The 27,500-nt window shown below is 40.3% G+C and overlaps 1 protein-coding gene across 1 annotated transcript in view; it reads right to left on the reverse strand.

The window, feature by feature from the left end:
• Positions 1-1,056: 1,056 nt before the first annotated feature.
• LOC138051526 (E3 ubiquitin-protein ligase MIB2-like) overlaps positions 1,057-27,500 on the reverse strand; it is a 31,843-nt gene continuing 5,399 nt past the window's right edge. The window contains exons 4-19 of the mRNA XM_068897752.1: positions 26,237-26,473; positions 25,261-25,371; positions 24,786-24,890; positions 23,026-23,326; positions 21,223-21,356; positions 20,110-20,217; positions 18,788-18,828; positions 17,678-17,834; positions 16,972-17,126; positions 14,951-15,074; positions 13,743-13,955; positions 11,615-11,772; positions 11,194-11,404; positions 7,871-7,997; positions 5,950-6,015; positions 1,057-5,127 (exon numbers count right to left, since the gene is read on the reverse strand). Coding sequence (XP_068753853.1) covers positions 4,874-5,127; positions 5,950-6,015; positions 7,871-7,997; positions 11,194-11,404; positions 11,615-11,772; positions 13,743-13,955; positions 14,951-15,074; positions 16,972-17,126; positions 17,678-17,834; positions 18,788-18,828; positions 20,110-20,217; positions 21,223-21,356; positions 23,026-23,326; positions 24,786-24,890; positions 25,261-25,371; positions 26,237-26,473 — 2,502 coding nt within the window. The 3' untranslated portion in view covers positions 1,057-4,873. The remainder of the gene's footprint in view (positions 5,128-5,949; positions 6,016-7,870; positions 7,998-11,193; positions 11,405-11,614; positions 11,773-13,742; positions 13,956-14,950; positions 15,075-16,971; positions 17,127-17,677; positions 17,835-18,787; positions 18,829-20,109; positions 20,218-21,222; positions 21,357-23,025; positions 23,327-24,785; positions 24,891-25,260; positions 25,372-26,236; positions 26,474-27,500) is intronic.

The raw sequence follows: 27,500 nt of genomic DNA on the forward strand, positions 1-27,500 counted from the left end.
GTTTTTGTTGCGGGGCAAGTTGATCACGCAAGGTGAAAAACGCAAAACATCGACCAAAACTTGCAACGAAACAATGTTGCGCGACAAGTTGAGGGTTTTTGTATCTCGTATTTCCCCGCCTTTAAGTTTCCAAGTCCTCCACGCGCTCTCCCGTCGTTAACTAAGGTTCACCATTCTGTTGCTAAATCAACCCATGGTGATACTTCTCGTGACGTCCCCCATTGGTACTAATATGCCAACCAGAACCTAATTGGCCGTTGAAAGTATGACTTCTTTTGTTCCGTGGTTGGCAAACTTGCATATCAAAAGAAAGGTGACGTCAATGTTTGTAAACAAGAAATATCGCTATTTCCTGACGTTTCCACGACTGAGCGGAAGTAATCATCATAATCAAGTGATTTGTTACTCAGGTTGTAGAAACGTCAGTCTGTCGATGTCACCAACAACAGTCCTTCTCAGGACTACTCACACGATGTGTCTTGATATGACTCCTGGGCTCAAGCCCTTTGCGATTTACGTAAGTACATAGTCAACAGCAGGGGCATTCTGGGCTAACCGCTTATGCTAACAAAAAAATCTCTTTTTTATCCATTGAAGTTTTATCAGCTTCATTATTTTCGATACCAAGTTCGAAATCCGAATCTTATTCCCTTCGCCGCCCCTGAATCGGCATTCGGTGAAGGAGCTAGTTTCCTCTCGTCCCCCCCCCCCCCCCACCCCCCCAGCTTTCCTAGCAGGCAGCAGGCCTTATTTCTTTGTGTAATAATTGGCAGAGGGGTAATGGGTTACACAGCCTCAAGTAGCAAACCAGCAGCCAGCTTCCGGTTTTCCAGAATGGAGTTGACGTACAGGCTTAGGAAACAGCAGATATGCTAGACCGCAACCGACGCAACAACCCTGCTCACTGGCTCTGTTACCTAGCAATATTTTCAAAAAAGCTTTCTTTTTCGATTTTTCGGACGTCATCAAAATAATCAACATATCTAACAGTCACAAACTTATGTGTAAAATTTCGAGGTAGCTCATCTTCAAACAAATGAATGTGGATGGCATACAGGAATTCCATTTTCACTTTTATTTGATTTTGCTCCAGTTCATTTTGTACTGGGCCCACTGAAAATCACTCGCTGTTTTCTGATTTAAGTTACAAATTTATTTTTATCGTTACTTAACAAATTAAAATATGTAGTAATGGTTAAATTCCCGTAAATAAATATAGAATGTTGCTACATCGTAATGTAGCTTTTTCCCTGCTAACAGAGGTCTCTTCTTTTGCATTCGCTGGGCTGACGAGTCCGGGAAAAGACACCTCTGCTATGGGTCGAAAAGCACTTTGGTCCAAACCGCTATCCACGACCTTGGATGGCATTGTTCAAAACGCATGCCCCATGATATGTTTGCTGACTGTGCCTTGAGCCCACTGTGTCTCGCGCATTCCTTTACAGTAATAGACCTCTTTAGCTTGTACGTTTTGTTTTCCCATTTCAGACCACGTGATGTTACTCCAGGGAGCAGTTTCTTTCAAATGTCGTCTTCTGCACGTGCATATGTATGCATAACTTATGTAAAAACAAAAAGAAAATTCCCTTGGGAACATCACGTGGTCTGAAATGGGAAAACAAAACGTACAAGCTAAAGAGGTCCATTCCACTGTTGTTAAGGAGACTCGAAACTCGAAAGGGTTTTCAGCTTAGCGCGCGCGTAAGCCACACTCGCAGTTCGTAAGCTGCTCGCGTCAGCTCATGATTCAAATGGGTCACCAGAAATGAACAAATACCGCTAATTTCGCTCACCTTTCTCCTAATTCCTATATATATATACGGAATATAAATATACCTGCTATTCACGAAAACTACGAAAATCCTACACAAACGGTTTAATGGTCACTTAAATCCGTTTGTGTTGGCCAATGCTTAAGTATCTATGATCTAGACAATTTGCGGTCTCGGCGCGAGGAACAGTGCTTTAAGTTGTTTAATGTAATCTCTGATAACCAGAAACTATCCCACTTACTTCCTCCCAATCATGTAAACCATTATAACCTAAGGAGAAATAGAAAGTACGACCTCCCTGGTGTGCGCACTAAGCGTTTTCAGCGGTCAATCATTCCGGCCATGTGCCGATTAGTCAACAACACTGTGTAAATATGCGTTCGATTAGCTATCTGCTTATTGTTCTGACTTCTGGTTTTTTAGCATTTTGTAGTATTTTAAATACACTTAAATTAGTCATAATCATGTATTTTAACATAGTATATATAATGTATCATTGTAAAATTTGTAAAGTATTATGCAATTCAGCTGCTTATTGTTCGGACTTCTGAATTTTTAGCATTTTGTAGTACTTGAAATAAATTTAAATTAGTCATACTCATGTACTTTAACACAGCATATATAGTGTATCATTGTAAAATTTGTAAAGTATTATGCAATTCAGCCTTTTGGCTGCGAAGCAATATTTTTATTAAACATCTATAAATCTATCTCTATCTATCTGTAGCTCCACTCGAGCGCGAACTCGAATGAGCGGGTGCGAAGCTGCGAAGTAATATTTTTATTAAACTATCTATCAATCTATCTCTATCTATCTGTAGCTCCACTCGCGCGCGGACTCGAATGAACGGATAACGCATGCGTGATTGTTGATCTTGTAACCCCTCGTAACCCCCTCATTTTTCATGATTTTGCAACTTTACTCGTTTATATCTCTGCTTTCGGACGTTGATTTTTTTTCGTTTTTTGCATGTTAGCTTAGATTAATTTAAAACGTTTGTCTTTCAAATTTAAAAAAATTCTGTAGGTGAAAAAAAAAATTAGAGACACATTTCAAAAAACCTGATTTTTCCGAAAAACTGGCCTACAGATTTTGTTGAATTTTAAATGTTTTAGAGATTATTTGTAACATTATCTGGTAACGCTGAATGGGAAGATTTTACCGTCCCGTTTCTTCAAAAAAGATAATATATGTTGATTTTAAGGCTCAAAGAAATGCCTCATATCGTTGCCATGGTAACGTTATTTTGGAGGAAAATATAATGTGGGAAATCAACGATGGGTACTTAATACCCTGGCCAAATTTCGTCTGGATATGATTACCCCAACTGTATCTAAGGACAGAATGTGTTTATTTGTTTGAAAAAAAGGAGAAACTATTTCGAGCCTCCTTAAGTGATTCCGCACAACATGTGAAGTATCACGTGTGGTTCGGTCGCTAAGTAATAAGTCGCGCATGTTCAACACAGTTTCGACCCAAGGCAGTGGTCTCTTTTCCCGCAATCGTCAGCCCAGGGAACGCAAAAAAGAGACATCTGCTCGTAGCAGAGAATGTAGCATAACATGATGGCCGCACATTTGATTTGGCATACTACACACAGGACCAAACTTGGTTTGCCTGTGACTCTTTGGCAACCAATACAAAATTACCTGATCCCGAGTAATTAACGATAACTTCATCTCTTTCACACAAAATTAATGTGGCATACATTTTTTTGTATTTTTTGTTGTACAAAGTTTTAGACGACTTAACAAAACAATTTAATTTACCTACACTGCGTCCCCAATTTTAAGCCACCTTAAGGCGGGGGTTCACCTGAAAGCCGTTTTCACGCCGCTTCAAATCGGTTTGATGGACATATCTCGTTCGAGTTTCAAACAATACAAAAACCCTATGCTCAAAACACAAATCGATGTTTTGAGGTGTTTTGTAAATTTTTTGGGAGAAGATAGGTTTTCTCAAAAGAGTAGTACAATTTGGAGATATAAGGAACAGTTCAGATTTCATGTAATTTGAAAATTAGCATTTGAAGTTAAACATTGATATATGGACACCCAAACATTCCCCTACCAACCTGGTGTGCTCTTGCATGGGTTGGGGGGGCAACTGTCTGTTGGTGTTCCAAAATAATTTTCTTTCTCTTATCCCTTCTTTAAGTCTCTTAAAATGCCATTCAAATTCACGTGTACCCCCACCTTTATACGGTTTAACAAATTGCGAAAATACTCGCCATCAAAGGCTAACAAACTATTGCGTAGGAACTGGGTTAATTATCAAAATATCATTCTTCGCACCATTTCGGATTTTTAGTTGCAAACAGATCACAAGGTGTATCGGGCTCCAATATCCAGAGACAGCTACCGAATGCACTTTCGATATCCGGTGCTGATTTCCAATCAATTCTGTTATCAAAGCCATTTATTTCCAATTGATAGGCTCTCAACACCTATCATTTGCATTCCCGAGTTTGACCCAAAAAGTCTTTATTTTTTTCTTTTTTCTTTTTTTCAGTGCGAAAGATCGATCCAAATAACTCCTGGGCTGGTGTACAAACCAAGAGCAAGAGTCCAATACTCTGATCCCACTGACAATTTGCCAAAAATTACTATGTATACCCGGCATTAATTTATAAAATATTTTTTACAAAAAGTCATTAGCCTGTTCCAGGCTCCCATATAGTTAGTAAGTGAATCACGGAAAAACGCGTGTGAGCTAGGATCGAGTCCCACACCTTGCATCAATACCAGCACCTTCGTGCGCAGTTTGCCGACTTTCGTTAGCAAAGGGCAAACGATCGAAACGTCAGCTTTCGAATTTCTTTACGGTGGCTATTTCACCATACGAACTCAGCTGATAAACCCATTTCTGTAAATCCAACAAGGCATACTAATTGGTCTCACCTTATTCCAGTCAAAAGCAGGTCTTGGTTTTCTCAATTCCAAATACAATCGAGAATCAATAGGAAGGTCGCACCTTTCGATTCCCGTTAAACAGATTTAACTAATGCTTTTTATAAGTTTTCTCTGGTTACAAATGCCCAAATAAGAAGAGTATTCAGCACTATGCTGCCATCAAACATTTGCGGGAGAAATCTCTTGGATCAGTTGAACAGCGTTATTTTCTTATCGATGGGTTTCCGGCACATGGGACAAATCTCCAGGGAGGTAGAGCAAGTTGCGCATGTGCCGTGGCCACACATGAAGGCAACGTTGCGGCGTTTTTCCAAACATATGGCACACATATTTGCGTCTTCGATTTCTCTGACGTGCGCTTGCAAGGTCAGCAGCGAATGAAGAGTTTCCAAATATTTTTCGTCTTTTTCGCTCAATTCTGCAACTTGGACAGATGGTTCTTCTGTAAAAAGATACACAAATATTTTACATACATAGCGGTACTTAATTGATCACTCTTCATAGGGGCTTTTTAGGGCCAATGAAACCAGAACAGAACAGAACAACAAAAACTGTTAAGAATCCCAACTGGCCGGGGAGGCAAACCAGTTGGCTATTTACATGTACAAGCGTAGCCAAGACGTTGAACCAGGGACTACCAGGAACAAATTCAACGAGTGGTTAGAACGAGTCTTGTACTCGGGGTTCTCCTAATCTCAAGGCAAGCACCCAAACCACTGGGCAGCACTGCTTACATTTAGAACATTGCCAAACAGAGAATCTTTGTCAGTTCGCTTCAGTGCATGCATGCAATTGACGATGATGTACGTTTACACGAGGAAATAAGTATAAAAACGATTTAGGTGTAGTCTACCTAAGTATTCTTTGCCGTTCACACGGAATATACTCCAACACCCACCGGCGCCATTCTAACGCTCGCTACCCATAAATATAAATTCAGCAAACGAATTGGTATGAACGACTTTAAAATTTAAAGAAGAAATTTATCGTGGTATGTTCAATACTTCTAAAATCATTGAATGTGGTCAGTTTGGCAAGTAGGACTGCTGCCAAACGCACTTCATTTGCAGAGCGCGCAAGGTCATTCCTTTTTCCTCCAGTGGAACTGTTGTTTTCTGGCGTTTTGCGGACAATGTATCATACATGTCTCTTTTCTAAGTTTTTGTTTTATTTTGAGCTCGAAAGAACTCGAGCGAAAAAACAATCCACACAGAAACAACAAAGACATTATCTCTAAAAGAGGTAGAAATGAAGATCCACATACTACTTGATATTTTTCGTGTAATAGTTGCCTTGCACTTCAAACACTTCCTCATCCGCACAGCACAATCTAAAGAAAAAAACAGCAAGAAAATGGGAGAATCTTTGTCAACAATTTGCACTTCATCAACATATATAGTATCTTCACGTGACGTCACGGCGGCCATGTTGGTATCCTTAAACAATGGAACGGCAGCCATGTTGGTGTCCCCAACTAATCCTCCGGGAATTGGTTCTATTAGAGTGGTTTTCAATTGAGTGTCGAAAGAAATTAGGGAATTGCTTTGGTTTATAAATTTTACTTCACTCAGTGACTGGTTCAAAGTTCTCGCGCCACTTTTTCAACCAATCAGAAGTGAAACCAAAACCAATCATGGCTCGCGCGTGCACATTTCCCCGCGCTTTGTGTCGGCTACATGTAATTACTTCGAGTCTTGATTGGTTTACCGAATCGTCTCCGTCCTTTTTGATTGGCCAAAGTAATTACTTTGGTTTTGGTTTTACGACACTCAATTGAAAACCGCTCTATCGTGCAAACGTTTTCTTTTGTTTCGGTGGGAAAACAAGGTTACTGATCACGAGAGTGATCAGCAACGATTATATAAAAACGGAGGAATAAATCGATGGTTGCTTCGTTGTTTTGGTCGCGAGTGGAAATTACTAATCCCCATGCCAGTCGCGGCCAGCTCACGGCCAAAACCATAGTGCTCGCAAGTGTTTTTAATTATTCCCGTGATAGAATATCCCACCAGCTACGTAGACTATCAGCATACTTTAAATTTAGAGCCGTCTACTTTTCGGTCATAAACTTGCTATAAACAATGATGAAGCGCTTCTCCCGCCGCCTACTTTTATATTTAAGCCGTCTACTCCAAAACTTATTGAGAACCCTGAATAATTAGCCACTGGAAAAAATCACAAAGAAGGACTGAAATATTGCAAGAATAGGCCAGTATTATCGCGGTTGAACTGGAGAAAGTATGCACAGAATAGGAGAACTTATTCTCCCAAGGTTCGTAAATTTAAGAATTATCTTGGCCCTGATATTTTGAAAAAGGAAAGGAACTTTATTTAAGTGTCTAGTCGTTCTAGAGCTGGAGCACTAATTGGGGACACTGCAAACTGATTAACAATTAACGCAAATCAAGTCAAATGTTGGTTTTTGAAGAGAGGGGAGAAAACATCTCGATGCAGAGTAGAGAACCAACAAACTCAACCCCACATATGACTTCGAGTCTGGGAATCGAACCCGGGCCACATTGGTGGGAGGCGAGTGCTCTCACCACTGCGCCATCCCTGCACCCCTATTCTAACTATTCTAATTTTTTCCGAGAACTGTTGATAACCTTAGACATGAAGTTACTGTTAATAATATTAGACCGGTATACTTTTAAGACTTTACATTTTAGTATGTCAAATAGCCATAGTTTTTTGTTTAAATTGTTTCGTCATTTCAAAAAATTCTCTTAAATTTGTAATTTATGCAATCGTTCCAACAAGAAGCCTTCTCTAAGCGTTCTTGCGCAAAAAAGTGGTTTAAGCAAAGAGTATCAGCATAGTAAGTAGTATGTAACAAGTATGGCACAGGGAAGGGAAGGGCGGGGGGGAAGGGGGGGGGGGGAGAATTACTCTCCTAGGGTCTTTTCAAGACCAATGTACAATTGGTCCTTTGTGGGGAACTTTGCCAGACTGCTTTTATGGAGCACCTAGCAGCCGTGCATTTTACATTCTTAACTTTTAAAATAACAAGTACATTTCACAGGTTCCCCCAGAACAGAAAAGTGAGATACCGGGGACTACGTCCCCGACTCTTCTCGAACAGTGTGTGGGTTCTTAACGTCTCACGCAAGTGATGTGAGACGGGGTTAACGTTATCATCCTTGTCCGAGAATATTAGAAAGTCTAAAAAAAACAACCCTACCAACCTTTACAAGCAATCATGTGTCCACACGGCTCGAACGTAACAGATGGCGGCTCATCGGAACAAACGATACAGAGTGACTCCTCACTATCTCTTTCCTGGGGTATCTCGTTGAATGACTGAACCACAGCCTGTCGTAAAGACATAAAGCAAGAGACGTCGTGTGACTCAAGCACTTTTTATGGGATGTTCTTTTAGTATAAGCCTCTTTGAACAATACTTTGGGGGGAGGGGGGGTAGGGGCAGAATACTAAGGGAGGCAGCGTGGTCTATTGACTACGGCGTTAGGTTTGCATGCAGTTGCCCCGGGTTCTAATCCCGTTCTGACCTCTGGGGCCCGTTTCTCGAAAGTCCCGAAAAATTTTCGGGCCCAAAAAGCTACCTGTGAAATTGCCAAACGCTTGTTTTGGAAAGCCGATCTTTTAACATGTTTTCAAGGTAACAAAAGTAAAAATAACTATGAAGTTTGACGTATTAAATGCTCTCCGCGGCGTTCTTGAGTTACAAAGGGAATTGTGATAGGAAAGGAAAGGAAAGGAAAGGAACTTTATTTAAGTGTCTGGTCGTTCTAGCGCTGGAGCGCTAATTGGGGACACTGTAGACTGAAATGAACAATGAAAGTAAATGAAGTCAAATGTTGGTTTTTGAGGAGAGGGGAAACGGAGTGCCCGCAGAAAACCTCTCAGTGCAGAATAGAGAACCAACAAACTCAACCCACATATGACGCCGAGTCCGGGAATCGAACCCGGGCCACATTGGTGAGAGGCGAGTGCTCTCACCACTGCGCCATACCCGAAAATAGCCCGTAAAGGTTCGGGACTTTCGAGAAACGGCCCCCAGATTCAACTCAGCCACGCTTTGTAAATTAGCCAACTGGTTGTCTCCTGCCAGTTGGGGTTCTTAAGGACGTTCGCGCCAAAATCTTCCTACGGTGAGATTTTCTTCATTTCTCGCCTAGAGTTAGGTCATAAAGTACTTACTCGAAAAATGAAAAAAAAAATGGGGGTCACCGACTTTGTTTCGGAGAAAATGGCAGTGGAAAAATGCCTTAATTTCGAGAAATCGGTCATAATAGCGAGATGTAGGCTCATCTGCTCATCCATCGAAAATCATAAAAATAAACTGTTGAAGTGAAAGTTTCCATGCATAGGTTTTTAGGAGTGAGATTTTTAGATAATTGTATGCCGCTAGGGATGTGTTAAACAGTAGAGTTCATCCTCGACGAGTGTTTTCGTAAGCTCTATCCGTTGCAACCACTACCGGAATTCGATAGCACGAGGAAAGAAAATGTTAAAAAAAGATAACTTCTTACGGTGAGAATTTTTTTATTTCATCATATTTTGTAGATAGTAAGTAAAGTAAGTGATTCATGATTTAAAAAATAGGGGTCACCGATGATCTGAACGAGTAAAATCGATGTGATTTTGCAAAGCTCATGGAAAAGTTCGTTTGTCACGCTTTTGCGTGACCTGTCGGGCAAGGACTGGAACCCCAGAGAGGATCGATCGTTGAAGAGATGAACGGTTTTTACCGAAAAAAAAAACCTTTTTCGAGCATAGCAACGACGTTTTAAGCAGGGGTCATCTTCATTTGGTTGGTGTTTTGTATAATATCTCCCCATTGCCGTCATGCTCATCCTCTGGAGTGTGTTTTTTGTGAAATTCAATCGCTGATAGTTTCCACGCAGGTCCGCACTATTTAAGCGGACGAGGACGAAAATACTGCTCAATTTTCACGAAAGTAAAGGAAAAGAACTTTAAAAACATGCATTCACTTTGAACTTAAGTTCGTAGGGTAATAAAAACATTAAAAAGAAATAGCCCCATTAAATTTACGCAACGGTTCGTCCACGACTTTTCCAAACTTTCAGCCACTAGTCTACTCGATCAGCTACCTTTTCCAGAGCTTTTCCATCCTCCCGCTCACTTCTCTTTGAAGTTTCATGATGATTCGGAAATAAATGTGCCATTCTTTTGCCGGCCTGTAATTTTTTCCTCGGCGTTTTTGTCGCCATGTTATTTTAACTGATGCTTGAAAAATTTGTATGAAAGTCAAGTAGACTAGTGCACGACTGATAAAACCTCGCGAATATCAGTCGTGCAGTAGTCTACTTGACTTTCATAAATATTTTAAATCAATTTTGACTGATCACGATCTTCTCTGATCCAACGCTGTGCAAGACTTACCGTCCACGGTTTTTGCAAAGGTTTTAAAACCTCAACTTCACTAATGCTCAAAGTAATGCGTGACATATTGCAGTCGCGTTACATGCGCAGTAACGTTGCGCACAAACAATTAGCGCGAACGTCCTTAATCATATTTCTGTTAAGTTTGGGTTGTATCTTTCAGATTGTTGAAAGTGGAGTGTCTGTGAACTAGCTTGATAGCTAAGTGCACTTCCACAATAAAAACAAAGCAACAAAGCAATACTATAATACTCTTTGTTTGTCCTCCAAAAGTTCGCATTCAGTTGCCTCCAGTTTCTCATGCGACTTATTGGAAGGCAACCAAAGAGTATGATGGCATTTTTGAAAGTGGCCCTTTGGATCATTTTAGCTGATTACCACTTTAAAAACCAGTATCAAACTAAGTAGAAACGATTGAAAAGACACGAATACGGTAATCGTTTCGTATTTCGGATTGTTTTTTTTTAAGACCCATTGAGGTGTCCTTGTCTCTTTGCAAAAGAGACCCGAAGCCCGTCCCGCGAGTCGGAGAGCAGCTAAAAATAAAATAGGACCTAGAAACTTGCTGACAACCCAGAGATTTAACATCACGATTACATGAAACGCGAACGGCAAAAGTGACCACGCGACCATTATTTTCCCGCCATTTTTCGCGTTTACCGGTTGCCGTTTCTCAGTGAAAGTAGGCATTTTCGCGTTTGCCGTATACCTGAAAATTTCTTCTCGTTTTTCTTCTACAAAACAAGTTGATTGTGGCAAACAAGAACCCTAAAACCATTTCCGGGAAGTCAAACAAGGAAAACTTAGGTTTCATGGTTATAGATCGTTCATAACTGACTCCTTACCACAATTTTCTTCATGAACTCACGTTGATTCTCTGTTGACTCACACAATTTGGCGGCTAAGGATTTTCATTTTATAGAGTCTTTTTCAACAAACAATGTTTAAAAGAGACTTTGAGTTTTTGTTGTCGTTTTTTGTTAACTAAAAACTCGAGATTAACAGAGTCCATTCCGAGTTGCAGTGGGTCACGCGACGTAAAAGTCACAAGCTCCACTCCATTTTACGTGAACGGCAAACTGACGATTGCCGTTTCAAGTTTCTCTCTATTATTTAAATATAATTTGCAAACATGCATTACCTTGCAAACAAAGCACTTCCTTAACATTGAAGCACATTCCAAACAAGCCAACATGTGACCACATGGGTTAAATTTGGCATTAGCAGGAATACCACACAAACGACACTTTACGTCTGTTTCCTTGGTAACGCTTGACGACGATGTAGCCTGAGCCGAGTCAGTCAAATCCAGGGAGGGTGGGGTGGCTGCTTCAGAATTTATTCCTGATAGGCTACTCGAAAAAAAAAATAATAAGACATTTAAAGTGCATCTAAAATATTAAATGTTTTCCTGTTAAGATCCACCTGGTGTAAACATTTTTAAAATGAATTTGTCCGCGAAATTTATGTACGAGCCACACGAATTTCTCAAGTGAGAAAAACAGAAGTCAAAATGAGTCAGAGACGCCACATAAAGATAACAGAAATGTTGGTTTACTCACTCTGCTTCAGTGTCGGATCTGGATAGCATAATTTCTCTCAGTCTTTGATCTCTACACAGCTGTAGCGGTGTCTTGTTATCCTTGTTCATTTGACTGATGTCTGCGCCATGATCCACAAGTAACTTGGTTATCACAAATGTTGGATCAGTTGCAGGCAACTGAAAGGTAAAGTCACTTTATTCAACGTTATTAGCTCTGTGGGTTGCGAAGCTGCGTCCTTCCGTCACCACTCCGCACCCCCCCCCCCCCCCCCACCACTCCACTCCCCCCCTTCCAAAAAAAATAAATTTTTCTGATACTCCGTTGTAAAGGACTAGTGTACTGGCACTGCAGTTGATTTTGTGTAGTTTTACCAATTACTCGCCCCAACTCGTCATGAAACTTAACGGTAAGCCAGAAATTACTTTACTGACTCGTGACAAACAAACAACGGAGATTAAATTTGAAAAAAGACTGTTAAGTGAAACGTTTTCGAAAACAACCCCAATCCATTTCATTCACTTTTCTGTTCTACTCAAACCTTCCTTCAATGTTTTAAGCAGTTATTTTTACGCTTCGCTTGATTTGGTTCCCTCCAGTTTCCACTGAATTTGGCTAAATTTCGCGACACACCCCCTTTGAAGCTATTCACATCTACAGAGCGGATGCACACGATTTTAAGGCGACCAAGATGGTGTTCGAAAAAAAATTAATAAACGCTACCATGTTAAAGAGATTTTCAAATGAGTGTCGTAAAACCAAAACCAAAGTAATTACTTTGGCCAATCAAACAGGACGGAGACAATCCAGTAAACCAATCAAAACTCGAAGTAATTACACGTTGTCGACACAAAGCGCGGGAAAATGTGCACGCGCGAGCCACGATTGGTTTTGGTTTCACTTCTGATTGGTTGAAAAAGGGGCTCGAGAAGTTTGAACCAATCACTGAGTGAAGTAATCATAAACCAAAGTAATTCGCTAATTGCTTTCGACACTTAATTGAAAATCGCTCTAGTATCCCAAACAAACCCACTTTCACTAGCGACGCAAGCATAAGTATAACTCATGCTAAGTGAAAACGTCGACACAAGCATCAACAGCAACGCCGGCCTCCGCCGCTTTGTTGAAATGCTCAGACGCGGGGAATATGGAACGAGCGCTTTAATTGGACACACGTAGCACATTTCACTGTGCTTATGCTGTGTTTCGTTTTCATACAACGCTTGTGCTTATGCTTGTATCAACCCCGTTTTCTCGGTTAAATAATTAACAATTATTCTTGGAAGCGGCGAGGTAAATATTCTGCCACTATTCACCGAAGTGGAGGTGGCTGCTAGCCACCAACACCGAGGTGAATAGTTGTTTTAGTAAATACTAAAACAGTGAGATCGTGTAGCACAAAAAATGATTTTCATTCATTTATTTCTGCAAAAATTACAACATTTTCGGGCGGAAATTCCGCGCGAATTGCTCGGAGGTAAATAGCAGTGGATATCCGGAGTTTGAGTAGCCAATCAGCGCGCGCGTTCAACGCTATTCACTGTTTTGGTATATACTAATGCTCAAATACTCCGAGATAGCGAACCAATCAGATTGCTTGAAACACCAAGATCACTGAGTGAGTATTTACTACCTCGTCATATGCTTGCGTCGCTAGTGAAAACCAGGCCCTAGCAAATATTTTCTTATTGTTTCATGACTGTGGCCGCAGTAACTGGGGATCGAACCGAGCAGCTTCAGCTCCGAAAGACACGCACCACCCAACGAAGCTGAAGCAGAAATACGAAGCAATTGTTACACCACACAAGTGGATTGTGCTTTTTGCCTGTTGTGATTGGTTAACTCAGGTGTTCTACTAGATATGCACTTATCACCTTTGAAAACCCCCGGAGGGGGGAGGGGAGGAAACAAAACGGCTTCTAAACTAATCCGGTAAACCCGTTTTTGGTCCGTTAGGTGGAGGCTTGTGAAACACTCCACCTTAGCATAGATGAAGCTTGGATAAAAACAATCACTGACCCGACACTTTCCCCACCATAAATAAACATCAGATGATACCAATTGCACTGTTAAAGCGAGCTCAGAGATGGCCAGGGCTTGCTATAACGGCCATCTTTGATTTCCAAAAAGTTCTTTGATCGAAGCCTACCTCTTTCCTCGATACATTACTCCCCGCAGACTTCATTGAATGGTACATAACGACTACATGAAGCGGTGAATCGCCAACGTCATCCTGTAAATTGACCTGTGCTCCGTTTTGCAAGAGAAGCCTAGTTATGGTCACGTGTCTTTTATCAACAGCAAGGAGAAGCGGGGTCTGTTGCCGAACGTTTCGGAGGTTGACATCAATATCTGGATAAGCCTGAAAATTGTTTAGAAGAAAAACCCAAGTAACGTTGGACAGTTAGCAGCGAAATTGGTCGAGGATCACTCAAAAGAGGCCTCCCACGAGTCTCTATAGTTCGGCGGCGTAGGTTCCACTCCTTCAAGGAGCACTCGGATTTTTTCCGAGTATCCCCGAGTAACCAAGAATATGCGATTTAGTAACTGGTAATCGGAAGGTCGGCGGTCGATTCCTACAAAGGAGCATTCGGATTTTTTCCGAGTATCCCCGAATAACCAAAAAGATGCGATTTAGTAACTAGTAATCGAAAGGTCGCAGGTCGATTCCTACAAAGGGGCATTCGGATTTTTTTCCGAGTATCCTCGAGTAACCGAAAAGATACGATTTAGTAACTGGTAATCTGAAGGTCGCAGGTCGATTCCTACAAAGGAGCATTCGGATTATTTCTCGAGTGCTTCCGAGTTACCATCGATAACAACATGTATTTCTTTAACAGGAAAATTTGTGGAAGCACTAAGATTTAAGTGACGATTTTGAAAAAGAATAATCTTTGCAGTTGAGAAAGCAGCCTGAGTAGTTTAAAAAAAAACTTTCAGAGTACAAACGCAGGGTGAAAGGTTCACGTTTGTTTACTCAAGTTTTTGTCAAAACTCGAACTTGGTGATTTCACGTCGTTGTTAAGAAGAGTACCGCACGTGCCACACGTGCAGCACGATTGTTTTTTCACTTTTAACCAATGATATTATTGTGTTTTGGAAAAGGCGTGCATTCTCGCTCTAGCCATAATCGTTTCTTGATTTCCTTATAACTAACGTGATGATCACGTAAGAACAAAAAGCATATTTTCGTTGGCTGATGCCGCAAAGAGTTGCCACACAAGTTGCGAAATGAAAAACCGACCTCCACTTTCAACAAAAAAGTTAGAGATGTTTCTGTCAGAATGTGTTAAACTTTGCAATATTTGGTACAAATTGAGCGCCAAAACTGGCGAAATAATCACTATCGTTACGTACCTCAATAAGAGCATTGACAACGGCAAAATGTCCATTTAATGAAGCCAAGTGGAGAGCTGAAAATCCATCTTCTTTGACAATGTTTAATAGATCTGGAGACTTTTCCACTATCAAAGATACCGCCCTGTCGCGAAAAAAAATAAAATCACGGCTTTAGATACCCTCGCGGCGCGCAAACAATATTACATGCACACGGATTTCAATAAGCGTCATGAAGTGTCCCCTTGCACTTCCGCCCAACTTCAACATCACTCGTGTCTCGGAATACAGACAATTGACGTCATAAAGTGTGCCCCAAACGCTGATTCCCAAGTTAAGATAAACTGCCGCATTTACCCTGACATAAATATAACACTAATCTTCTTGTTAGAAATAAGTAGGAAATGCTTAGACTTTGAGGGATACTTCGTGTTGGATATCAAAATTGGGTTCACTTGAATCTAATCACTTGCACTTAAGCCGATTAAAACTAATCCCAGATTAAATATTGACCAAGGAGTTTATTTCTTTACTCCCAAATGCTCTTCAACCCTGATATTCGGCAAAACTTCACATTAGAAGAAGTCAATCGTGAAAACAAGAGTAAGCAAAAGAAACTAATTCACCAAAACGTTGAAAACACGAAACAAAAGTTCACGCTAATCCTGGATTAAGTTAATCGGCGTTCGAACAACCGGGCCCTGGACATAAGTGAGGAGAGTACGTGTAGAACAGAACCACTGACAAACCTGTCGCCTTTGTGAGAATCAGTGTAAAAGAAAATACAAGACAATCTAAAATTTTAAGAACCTAAAAGAATGGATATCAGAAAGCTGGTATAATAAGAACACGAGCAAAAGATCATTAATTTTGCATTGTTTTTGTTAATAGAATTCAGGCTGTAGTCTGCCTTCTTAAATCTAATGTCAAACTCTTCCATACTTGAGTTGTCACCCTCCACAAGCCCACTCGTGATTCAGGACAAATAAAATTAACACTTCCCTGTCTAATAGTTTTCTGCCAAAAACAAAAGACTAAACAATTGGAACAATGACTTCGACATGAAAACAATAGAGGCTGCTTACAATACCAAACAATAGCAGGTTACGAGAGTTGCTACACCACTGATACATTTGGCTATTTAACCTTAAGTTTCAAAAATATATGATGGGACTTCTCCATGTACACGTTTATAAACTAAGCTGCATTTTCAGTTTTCTGACTTCTTCATAAGCCATCCGAAGTTACTGGAAAGTTGAACAAAAGAAGAAAACGAAAACTTGTTTTTTTAAGAGAAGAGAAAACCGGAATACCCGGAGAAAAACCTATAAGAGCAGATACACACCCAACAAACTCAACATGCGAATCGAACCCGGGCCACTTTGGTGGGAGAAGAGTGCTCTCACCACTTCGCCATCCCTGCTGGTCTTCAAAACGTTGAATTTGGTTATACAGAAGTGACTCAAAACGCATGCCAAGAGTTTATGAGTTTTCGCTGTCGCGGCCGGCATCCGTGAGCATCCTGTCTATTATCAGGGAACTTGGGAACAGGGTTCTCAAAGGTGTTTTTCTTTGGTTATGTAATCGTTCCAAGAGGCAGCAATCCTTTTGGTCAGCACGAAGGACATCGACTTCCGACTGGTTCCAAACAAGGCATTTGTTTCTCCGTGTGTGTCGCGAAGCTTTTCGGGCGTATTTCGGCTACCATTTTTAACTCTTTCATTTTTAAAAGGAAGAAGTTTCACGTTACAAGACTTTTCTATTATTTCGTCTTTTCTTTTACTGACATTCCTTTCATAACCTCAATGTATACGTAGTACGTGCTCTAAAGTTAAACTTACAGCTCACATACAATTTTGCTTTTTTGGGCTTCTAATCATGTTTCCAGCGACAGCTGGCGGACGGTTTCACCTACAGAAATCAGCCAATCACGACACTTGATGTCACATATGAACACGTTCCGCTACAGTGTTTAACAGTAGAAACCGATGATTGACAATTACCAACATTTTAAAATATAATTTTGCAAACTTCGTGCTAACCTCGCGTTTCCTTTTAGGGCCGCATGATGAAGACAGTTAAATCCTCGTTTATTCTTCACAGATAAATCCACTCCATCGAAGTTCACAAGAAGTTCAACAATCTCGGAGAAGTCTTTGGCAATCGCATCATGCAAAACAGTATCCCCATACGAATCCTGCAAGAGATAGAGCTCTTTCAGTAATCAAGTGAATGCAACGATAAAAAAACAATTTAAATTTGGCCTCGTTTTGAAAGTGAGTCCACGCACAAGCTTGTGTCTTTTCCATCTGGTCACAACAGGTAAATAAAAGTAAAGTAAATTTATACACTAGTTTTTGGAAAGAACAATCTTGTTAATTCGAACAAAGGACGCTATGGGAAAGGACCTAGTGACACGTCGTTGGGTGAAAAAATAATCTGGTGTAGGTACTGTAAACTGTTAACGGCTAAAAGAACAAATTCAATGACAATGGAAAATTTTTCACATCCAGCTACTTTAATTGTTGACAACCACCGTTGTTTCAAATTTTTGAGGGTGCGTAGACAAGCTGGAAGTTCGTGATTTGCGGACTTTCTGTCTCGGAAGTGGCCAGAGTAGCGGACTCTGGGGACGAGATTGTTCGCGATATTTTAAGGCAATCACTACGCATAGTAATGCGAAAATGATGGAAGAGTGTGAAATTACTTCCCACACAAACGAAAAGCCTTACTGTAGCACATACATACCTGCGCATTCGCATTGCATGAATAACTCAGCAATGTTTTGACCACTTCACTGTATCCTTTGTTAACAGCGACATGCAAAGGGGAGCATTTGTTCTTGTTGCGTTTGTTTCCATCTGCACCTCCCTTCAGCAGGGCCGCCGCTGTTAATGGCTGGTTTCTGGAAAAATAAACAATGCTCAAATCGATCAACCCTGACAAACTTGCTTGTGTACAGAATCTTGACACGTTACAAATCTTACTTCAATAATGATCAAATCCAATTTTAGCAAGTCTCTTATTTGCCCCCGTCTGTGGAGGCTTCCTTTTCGACACCGAGCGAAAATCTATCTCCACACACTTAGAGCGGTTTTCAAGTGAGTGTCGTAAAACCAAACCCAAAGTAATTACTTTGGCCAATCAAAAAGGACGGAGACAATCTAGTAAACCAATCAAAACTCGAAGTAATATTACACGTAGCCGACACAAAGCGCGGGAAAATGTGCACGCGCGAGCCACAATTGGTTTTAGTTTTACTTCTGATTGGTTGAAAAAGTGGCGCGAGAACTTTGAACCAATCACTGAGTGAAGTAATGCAAAACCAAAGTAATTCACTAATAACTTTCGACACTCAATTGAAAACCACTCTAGAAGAGTCCACAAATAATGTATTTACACTGAAAGAAAATGTAGTGTCTTAGGGTGCACAAATAAGCATTAAGGGCGGTGCGTACTAATTTAAAGGCATTTTTGCCCCGTTTTATAATTATGCGGGAAACGTAGATTTTAACAAGAGCTACTGAAATCCAAAAAGAAAATTGGGGGTAACCACACACTTTTCGAAGACCATTGGTGAGTAATATTTGTAAAAAGCTTTAAAATACAAAGCAATGTATGGGGTTCTTTCTCAAATTAAACCTTACTTATCTCTCAAAAATGCATGGTTACCCCCAATTTTCTTTATGGATCCCAAGATGTACTTTCTCCGGATAGTTTTAAACTGTGCAAAATATCACTGTATTAGTAAGCAACATCAATAGGAAACCCGAATATCTAGAGATGCGCAGAACGTATGCGCAATAACAATAGTAGGCACCGTAATTAAAAAAAAAACAACTGAACAATCAAAATTACCCAAAGGCTGCATAATGCAAAGCAGTGTCTCCTTCACTATCCTAAAAAAAAAAATGATCAGCACATAAGCAAGATTGATCTAGCGATGAGTCAGAGGCAAGACTGATCTAGTCCTGGGATGCGATTGGCTCACGAAAGCCAAAGTTAAATACAAAATACAAAGTGATACTTAATTGAGCAACCCCCATAGGGGCTTTTCAGGTCCATTGAAACACAATCAATGAAACGATAGAACAGAACAGCAACAACTGTTAAGGCCGAGACACACCAGGCGACAAGTCGCAGCAACAGGTCTCCGCACCAAGTCGCTAGGTGCGTACTACTTGCAAAACAAATCGCTGCGACACGACGCCTGTTCGGTGCTCAGGAAAAGATCTCGTATGAAGGGGAATGCGAACAAGTTTTCTAATTCAATATGGCGGACCATACGACGCTCTCTCATTGGTTCATTTGTATTTTGTCGAATCGACGCGTTGCCGGAGGTATACACACGGTGCGACAACGCTGCTTTCGCTGATTTTGTCGCTGCGATCAGTCGCATAAATTCAAACTGGTTTGAATTCATGCAAAACTGATCGCAGCGACAAAATACTGCCGCAGCAACAATGATTTTCACAAAATTAACCGTATCACACGAGGCGAATTGTTGCGGCGACTTGTTCCTGTGACTTATCGCCTAGTGTGTCCCGGCCTTTAAGAATGAACCATGGACTACCAGGAACAAATTCGACGAGTGGTCAGAACGGGTATTGAACCTGGTATTTTCAGATATCAAGGCAAGCGCTCCAACTACCCGGCTGCACTGCCTCCTAAAGGTGGCCCATCCTTGCCAAAACAGACTGCCGGGTTTAATGAGGCTAAATTATTTTATTTAGGCAAAGTTAACCTCCAGACAGTGCGTGCTGGCCAGCAGTCATTCCCCAGGCTCAATTAATACTTATGTGGGGCGGCCGCTAGTCTCCAGGAGCATGTACATATGATAGCATATATCAGCTCTGCTTTCTTGCTTACTTGATCTTTGCAAGTCATTTGCAATCATTGCTTGCAAAAACAGACCACCAGGTTTATGCAATCATTATAACGCTCAACGGCAATGGCTTGGGCATACAAGTCCCCTTCAAACAAATTTGAGATGTATTAATCGATATTGTTCGGGTAACTTGATGTATGAAATTCTGTCCTTTTTGCAGTGGATGCTGGATTGATCCAATAAAGTGAACTTATCACCAACAATTGTTATTAATTATTGTAATAAGGAAACATGCAATCATATGAAAACACTAATGAATGAAAATCACAAGTGGTAGAATCTTTAATACTACCTGAAGATTGACATTGGCGCCCATCTGAACAAGAAGCTCCACGACACTTGTGAATCCCTGATGGCTGGCAATCTGCAGAGCTGTCTTATCTGATCGAACGACGTCTACCTGTTAAAACAAGCAAATAATAAAATTCATTACATCAAAGATTTTCAGTGCTTTATAAATAGTAATGGTTCCTAAAATTGAGACAAAGAAAATATTAGTTACAACAATGAACAAATTGGACAGGAATCAACATGAAAGTTACAAGTGAATGTTGTAGGCGAAACATTGCATGGATTCCAGATAGAAAAACTACTTTACATGAACTTCACTTGAAGCCTGACATGAAACTACATTCAAAATGAGCATGCATTTAAAAGGACAAATTATGCAGAAAGAAACTAGCAGAATAATAACGAAGTGGATCGAGATATAAGTGTGACACCAAAGGTTCTGTTAAGCAAGGATAAAAAACTTAGCGAGAATATCTGCAGTAACAAACGACGTGCATCCCATGACTTGCCCCCTGAAGATGGGCTTGACAACTTTAATTATACACAATCAAAAACATTTGTTTCCTGCTCCGGAAGCATAATAAAAGTTAAAAAAAATTTTACAAACTCGGAGCTAAAAGTTAAAACTTATGAAATATTTCGTCCGTTTTTCAACCGGACTTCATCAGTCAATGATTGACTGATGAAGTCCGGTTGAAAAACGGACGAAATATTTCATAAGTTTTAACTTTTAGCTCCGAGTTTGTAAAACTTTTTAACTTTTAATTATACAGTTATGGCCGTTTCACTTACTGCGCCTTTCAATAACATGCGGACTCTTAAATTCAAAGGTCAACCGACAAATGCGTTTTTCGCTACCGTCAATCAAATGTTCGGCGGCTCCTCCGAGCTTCCGACTACTGTCGAGTGCGCAGTAATCAAATCACATCGTTGAGCCCAGTTCAGTCAATATAGTCGGAAGCTGGGAGAAGCCGCCGAACATTTGATTGACGGTAGCGAAAAACGCATTTGTCGGTTGGCCTTTGAGTTTAAGAGTCCCCATGTTATTGAAAGGCGCAGTAATGTTATGGACAAAAAACATCAAGTTGCAAAAAAAGCTAAATTGTATATGTACCTTGTCTGGGTGTGCTTTAAACATCCTTTTCAGTTCATCAACATGACCTTGCCCTGCCTCACTCACGATCATGGATCCAACATCCGTTGAGCTGTTGATCCGGAGATGATCCAAAAGGGAGCGCAATGACTCATCTACAAAGACACGAAAGAAAATGCTACAACATTAGCCACACTTCATTTTTGCCCATGGACAGTGTATAAGCCAGGTGTGCTTATCCAATGTATTACCTGTTGCTACTGACAATAAGCTGCAGTTTGGGTACAAATTAACGCACAACAAATCTGATTATGGCAATGAACAAATTGCTGTAAAATCACACTGAAATCACCTCTGTCATACACCTAAGATCATGATTTCATTTCAATTTTGTACACAGCCCGTAGGAGGAATTTTATCGTGTGTTTTAAGTTCATTTAAAGTCACTTTTCACCAAGCGTAATGCACGCATCTGGGAATTAAAATGTCACGGCGAAAACGTATTAGTACAATAGATCGCTTTTTCGCTTCAAATGGAAGCCAGATTGATCCGAGAAAAAAATACAGAAGAAGAACAGTGTCTTTATGAGGAAGAAACAGACGAGGGTCAAAGGAAAGCAACACCTTTCCAGAAAACTTGGTTGCGAGATGACACGTAGTTGCGCTATGAAAAAGAGGCGATGTTCTGTTGTTTTTGTTGGAAATCTAAGAACACAAAGCCCTTTGCATCGGAAAAAGGTTGGGGTGTAGAAATTTTAGAACCCTCGACTCTTCTAAGACACAGAGACTGTAAAGAATACGTGGATGCTGTTATTAAGAAACTATGGGGCTTACACTCAGCAACACCGTCACTGCGTAGTGCTTTTAGACAACAATGACCAATCGCAAGCGATTCACACCATTTTTCTTAACTTTCCTGTTTGTAAATTAATTTTTTAATTACAAGTAACAGGTTAAAATTGTTTTTTGTCGTTTTGCCTGTTTCTTTGTTTGAACGTAAGAAAACTGAAAAAAATTGACGGTCCCCCTAAACATAGTTAATGCACGGAGATGGTTATGAAACTGGACAAGTTCCTTTGTTTCATGTTTTTGTCCGTATTTTTGGCCTTGACCCTGCACAAAACACACCTTTTTCGAGAAGATAACCAATCAAATCCTTCGATTAAATTATGCGCAACTAATTTGCGAACCCGTGCAAAGCGAAAACAAAAGATTGTGCAGGGTCACGGTCAATTCAACATCGATTACAACAACATTGTTCTCGCTTTTGAAAGTTTCATAACCAGTCCCTCGATTAACTATGCCCTAAAAAAGAAAATGTCCCTCACAAACTGTTCCCCAGTGATCAAATCCTAGCTCAAACCCTGCAGGGTACATGTTAATGGCACATGACAAAAACAAAACATTTCTCTCGTCTCATTTGGTGGCTTTGGCTTCAAGGATCTTCTACCATATATCTATTAGCAAAATGACTTTTCAGTATTTAGGCAACGAAATGGTCCTAAACACTAGATGTACATTAGTGACAACTACATGAAAATTTGAAAAAAGTAAACTGCTATCCCTCACAGGAGATGAAGATATGGCCTTCTAATAACTACTTTATATAATTTACCGCTGAGTTACGAGAGACTTTGCAGAACTACGCCATTAGAGTGAGGCAACTGAACTAAATGTAGGTTCATTTGATTCACAGATTTTCGAGTCCATTTTTTTTTTGCGTGTCATACTTGACAGACTGAGTCTTCTTTGCCATCTTTTTCTTTCTTTTTTTTTTCTAATCAAAAGCAGGCTGTGCTCAAATCACAGAGAGTACTACAGTACCTATTTCTCTCTGGGGCTGGTGAGTGTTTCTGTTTTCCTCCAAAGCCGAATAACCATGTTGCTGCCGCTGCAATGCATAGTATGAGGTAGTAGATGAAGAGGGCTGCAAGATTCCCTGCAACTCATTGCATGCTGTGGCTTGCTGGCTTTGAGGTGGATTTAACTGACCTCCCTTTGCAGCAGCAGGAGATGATTGTTTCACAAGCACTGCAGGATTAAACGTCCAGTGATGTCCTGCTACTGAAACTCGGACGTCACCATCAGAATAAATCTTCAAGACTTGACCAACTTTGTCTAAGGCCTGAAGAAGTGAATGAACAAGCCTGAGCCATGAGGTTAACTTTACACTCCAGTGCCCTTGTTTGTCTCACAATGTTGCCACTTAATTTTGATGTACCAGAAGATCACGGTGCTAATCGACTGCATACTAACAAGTTTTCATCAAGCCATAAGGTTAACTAGTTAGTAATTATACATGTCACCTTTTGAGCAGGCTGCTGTGAGTGATAATCACAGAGGACAAACAGGAATTTAGTATAAATACACAGGTGATTATACAAAATCGCGCGCTCTCATTGGCTCGCTATCTCGGATTATCAGCCGATAATCACTTCGACAGACAAAATGGCTGCCAGTAGTCGTTTTGCAACTGTAAGTGAAGATGATTTCGCGTTGAAGTGTTCTTTTTTTCTCTTTTTTGAAATGATCACCTTTGTATTTATACTAAAAAAATTATTCGCCTTTGCCGAATAATTGTTAAATAATCATACTTTACCACGATGAATGAGTCAAGAACCTTTTTCACAACAAAACGAACTAATTAAAATAGGAATTTAGAGTCATTGATCCTAATAAAAATTAAAGACTTAACTACACCTTATCTTGCAAAAGGAGATCCAAAAGCAATGATCATTTCCCTGTGTGCCATGCACCACATGTAAGAAGCTAAACATATATAATACCAACAAAACCAAGGCTGTTGCCTAACAGGAGCCCGGTAGCCTGGGGCTCCCAAAGAATAGCTCTGGGCTCCTTAATTTTTCACAGCAACGCCTTTCACTTCATATGTTGGGCTCCTAAGTTATCAGCGTTTAGCTCTGAGGGCCCCTTTAAAATTTTCTTAGGCATCAGCCTTGAAAACCTTCATAAACTTTTATGCATCGAAAGCGAACAGTTTTCTGCTCAAAATTCTTTTCTTTGGTCATCTGTATTTTCTGCTGCTCCTCGTGAAATGCCACCCAATAGAGACTGTTACTCTCCACGGACTAGCAAATTTATAATGGCCCCCAGACCTCCCAAACATACATCTTTCATTCAGCTTTAAAACAAACTATGTGTTCATTGCCTTTGCTAGCTTAGAGACACTCACAAAATAAGTGATTACCTCCTTGGTACACAACATACACTTACTTTTTGCTTCATCAAGTATGTGTTGCTGAGTGTACATGTACATACGCATAGTTAATCATCCTTCATAACCCATTACCACCTCCACTGATATGTAAAATCGCAGGGCGTTTGACAGAGTACAATCTATTACGTCTCACTCCTTAAGGAATCAATGGTTGAAAGGGGACATGACTTTGGAGTGATTTAGAGGTTAATCCATTGACTCCTGAACCACTGGAGCCCTGAGCAATGACGAGTAAAATTCTCTGGTGTTAGTCAGAACACATCATTCTATATATAAAATTTATCGTGTCACACAACTCACTGGCTTAAAACTGTACCAAAATGAAAATAAAATCTTTGAAAATTACCACAGTCATCTCATTTGTCCACTCGCCATGCCCACGCTGGAGTTTTTTGACCAGTTCTTTGTCCTTCATTACATGCACTCTGTCATTCACATGAAATTCATCAATCTGAAAGGGGACAAACTTTATATAACACACTACAACAAGTTACTTGTCAAATAGAAAACGTCACAAGACCTTTGAAGGTTTTCTAAAATCTTTAAAAACTAGAAGATTGAAACGTTTTTGTTTTTTTTTTTTTGAGAAGGATCTTAAAACACAATAACAGTAAGCAGATAGTTGGCTACGTTTGCTTCTGATCACTAGTTAATTGCCCCCAAGTTGTTACTGTGATCATACACAGCATGGCAACCAAAACCACATAATTTAACATTGTAAAGGAATTCATATGGCTGCACTGTTGGCAAAATCAATCAAAAACTCTGGAAATGTATTAAAATGTATTAATACTGAAAAACCTCTGTTTGCACCAAAATACCTTTGTGAGAGCTGCAGGATGAAACGTCCACCTGTTTGCAAAACCAGGGTACTGTACTCTAACATCACCACGCTCTGTAATTCTGTGAACAGTTCCAACCAAGCCAATCACCTGAAATTTATAAAAATCAGAAAGAAATAGAGGATACTACATGGCCGTGCCAAGATATAAAATTACTCTTCGAGTGTTGAAAAATATTTTTTCAGGAGGAGACGAGAAGAGAAATTTCGTTTCTCCAAGCAGCCTTGTAATAAATTATTTTTTGTTTTACATTAAACATGAAATACTAAATCATTTCACAAAAGGCATTGAAAGGCGTGTTTTACCCGGTATATGTAACCATAGCAAGAGCTATCTTTTCACGTGTGAAGATAACATGTTATCTTTACGTGTGAAGATATCATGTTTTCGCGTGAAAGTGCACTTGGTATTCCGTTGGTGTTTATATTATACATGTATGACCCAATCTTCTAGTTCCAGATGGTCAAATGAGGGACCTCACATGCAATCACAGAAACATTTTTCAGCATTACCACAAAAATTGCAATAGAATTAAGTTTAAGGAAATGTTACACTGCATAATGTTTTGGAAATTGGTTCCAGAGTTGCAAACTTACATGTATAGCAACTGTTGCAATAATTAAACCGTCCAGCAATTTATTTACAAAAAAAGTCTGTCCTAAGGTACACCAGGGCCCAGCTGTTCAAATGATGGGTAGTGCTATCCACTATCCACATGCTAAATCACTTTCCACTGGATAAGTCATAGAGAAACTGATTGCGCTATCCAGCAGATAATAATTTATCCGGTGGATACCAATATCCACCTTTTGAACAACTGGGGCCAGGCAATTGAATATTTTTGTGTGGAACTTGTGTTGCAACAAACTTGAACGACAAATTGCAAGATAAAACGAACTGCCAAATTTTGCAAACTACGGTACGAGTTGTTACATTATTAATTTTAATATCTAACCTCTTCCATCTGATCATTCCATCCTCCATGACCTTCCTGCATGTCCTTCAAAGTAGCACCACTTAACAAAACACGAACTCTTTCACCAATCTCAAACATTGCCGCCCTATCAGCTGAAGACAAAGCTGGCTGGGTCGATGGTCGAATGATAAGTGATTCAGGCTTCTGACCCAACTTTGGCAAATGGTTCTTGTAGTAAGAATATCCAAAACCATCTGCAATGCTTTTCAAATCCACCTAAAGATTACAATTAAAAAAACCTTTGGTATTTATCGACTTAACCCTTTTTGGGGGAGGCGCAGTGGCTTCATAGTTAGTGTGCTTGACTCCGCATCGAGTGGTCCAGGTTCGGGTCCTGGTCGGGGACATTGTGTCGTGTTCTTGGGCAAGACACTTATAATAACTCCCTCGGTGCCTCTCTCCACCCAGGTGCATAAATGGGTACCAACGAAATGCTGGGGGTAACCCTGCGATGGACCAAGGGGGAGTAAAAATGCTCCTAGTCGCTTCATGCCACAGAAACCGGGATAAGCTCCGGCTCTGATGGACCACTTGGCTTATAAACAGACTTTACTTTTTTTACTTACTTAACCCTTCCCTACACTTATAGATTTTACTCCGTCCAATGCCAAACAATTCATCAATGTACATCAATGTACATGGCCCGCTTCAGGGATGAATGGATTAAATGACAATTATTGCTCTTCACAATGTAATTAAACAAACCAATAACTTAATAAGTACTTATATGTTGGCACATCGGTGACAGCACTTGCATTCCACTCATTTGTCTGGGATTTGTACGGTGGCCCATATGGACAAAACACTTCCCAGAATCCAAAACACTTCCCAGAATGCCAAAACACTTCCTAGAATGCCAAAACACTTCCCAGAATCCGAAACACTTCCCAGAATCCAAAACACATCCCAGAATCCAAACCTCATCCCAGAATCAAAAACACTTCCCACACTACAAAACAACTACCAGACGAATAGGTGAGGCATTTTTTGTTAAGAATTATCGGCCAACATTTTGGATAAAGAGACTAACAGAGGAATGGGACGTGTCAAAAAATAGCAGTCAGGGAGAGGAGGACAGCATGAAATGGTGCTGGGGAAAGGAAAAGGGGAACCAGCACTGTGCTTTCAAAGTGGCGTCCCATTAAGAAGGTTGGACCTAGGATGAGCGTCCGCCTGATCTGCAGGCTAGACTCATATCATACCTGAATTGACTTCATTGGTTCTCTACTCTCCCGGCTGAGAG

Source organism: Montipora capricornis, chromosome 6 (genome assembly GCF_036669925.1).
Source record: "Montipora capricornis isolate CH-2021 chromosome 6, ASM3666992v2, whole genome shotgun sequence".
Lineage (NCBI taxonomy): Eukaryota > Metazoa > Cnidaria > Anthozoa > Scleractinia > Acroporidae > Montipora > Montipora capricornis.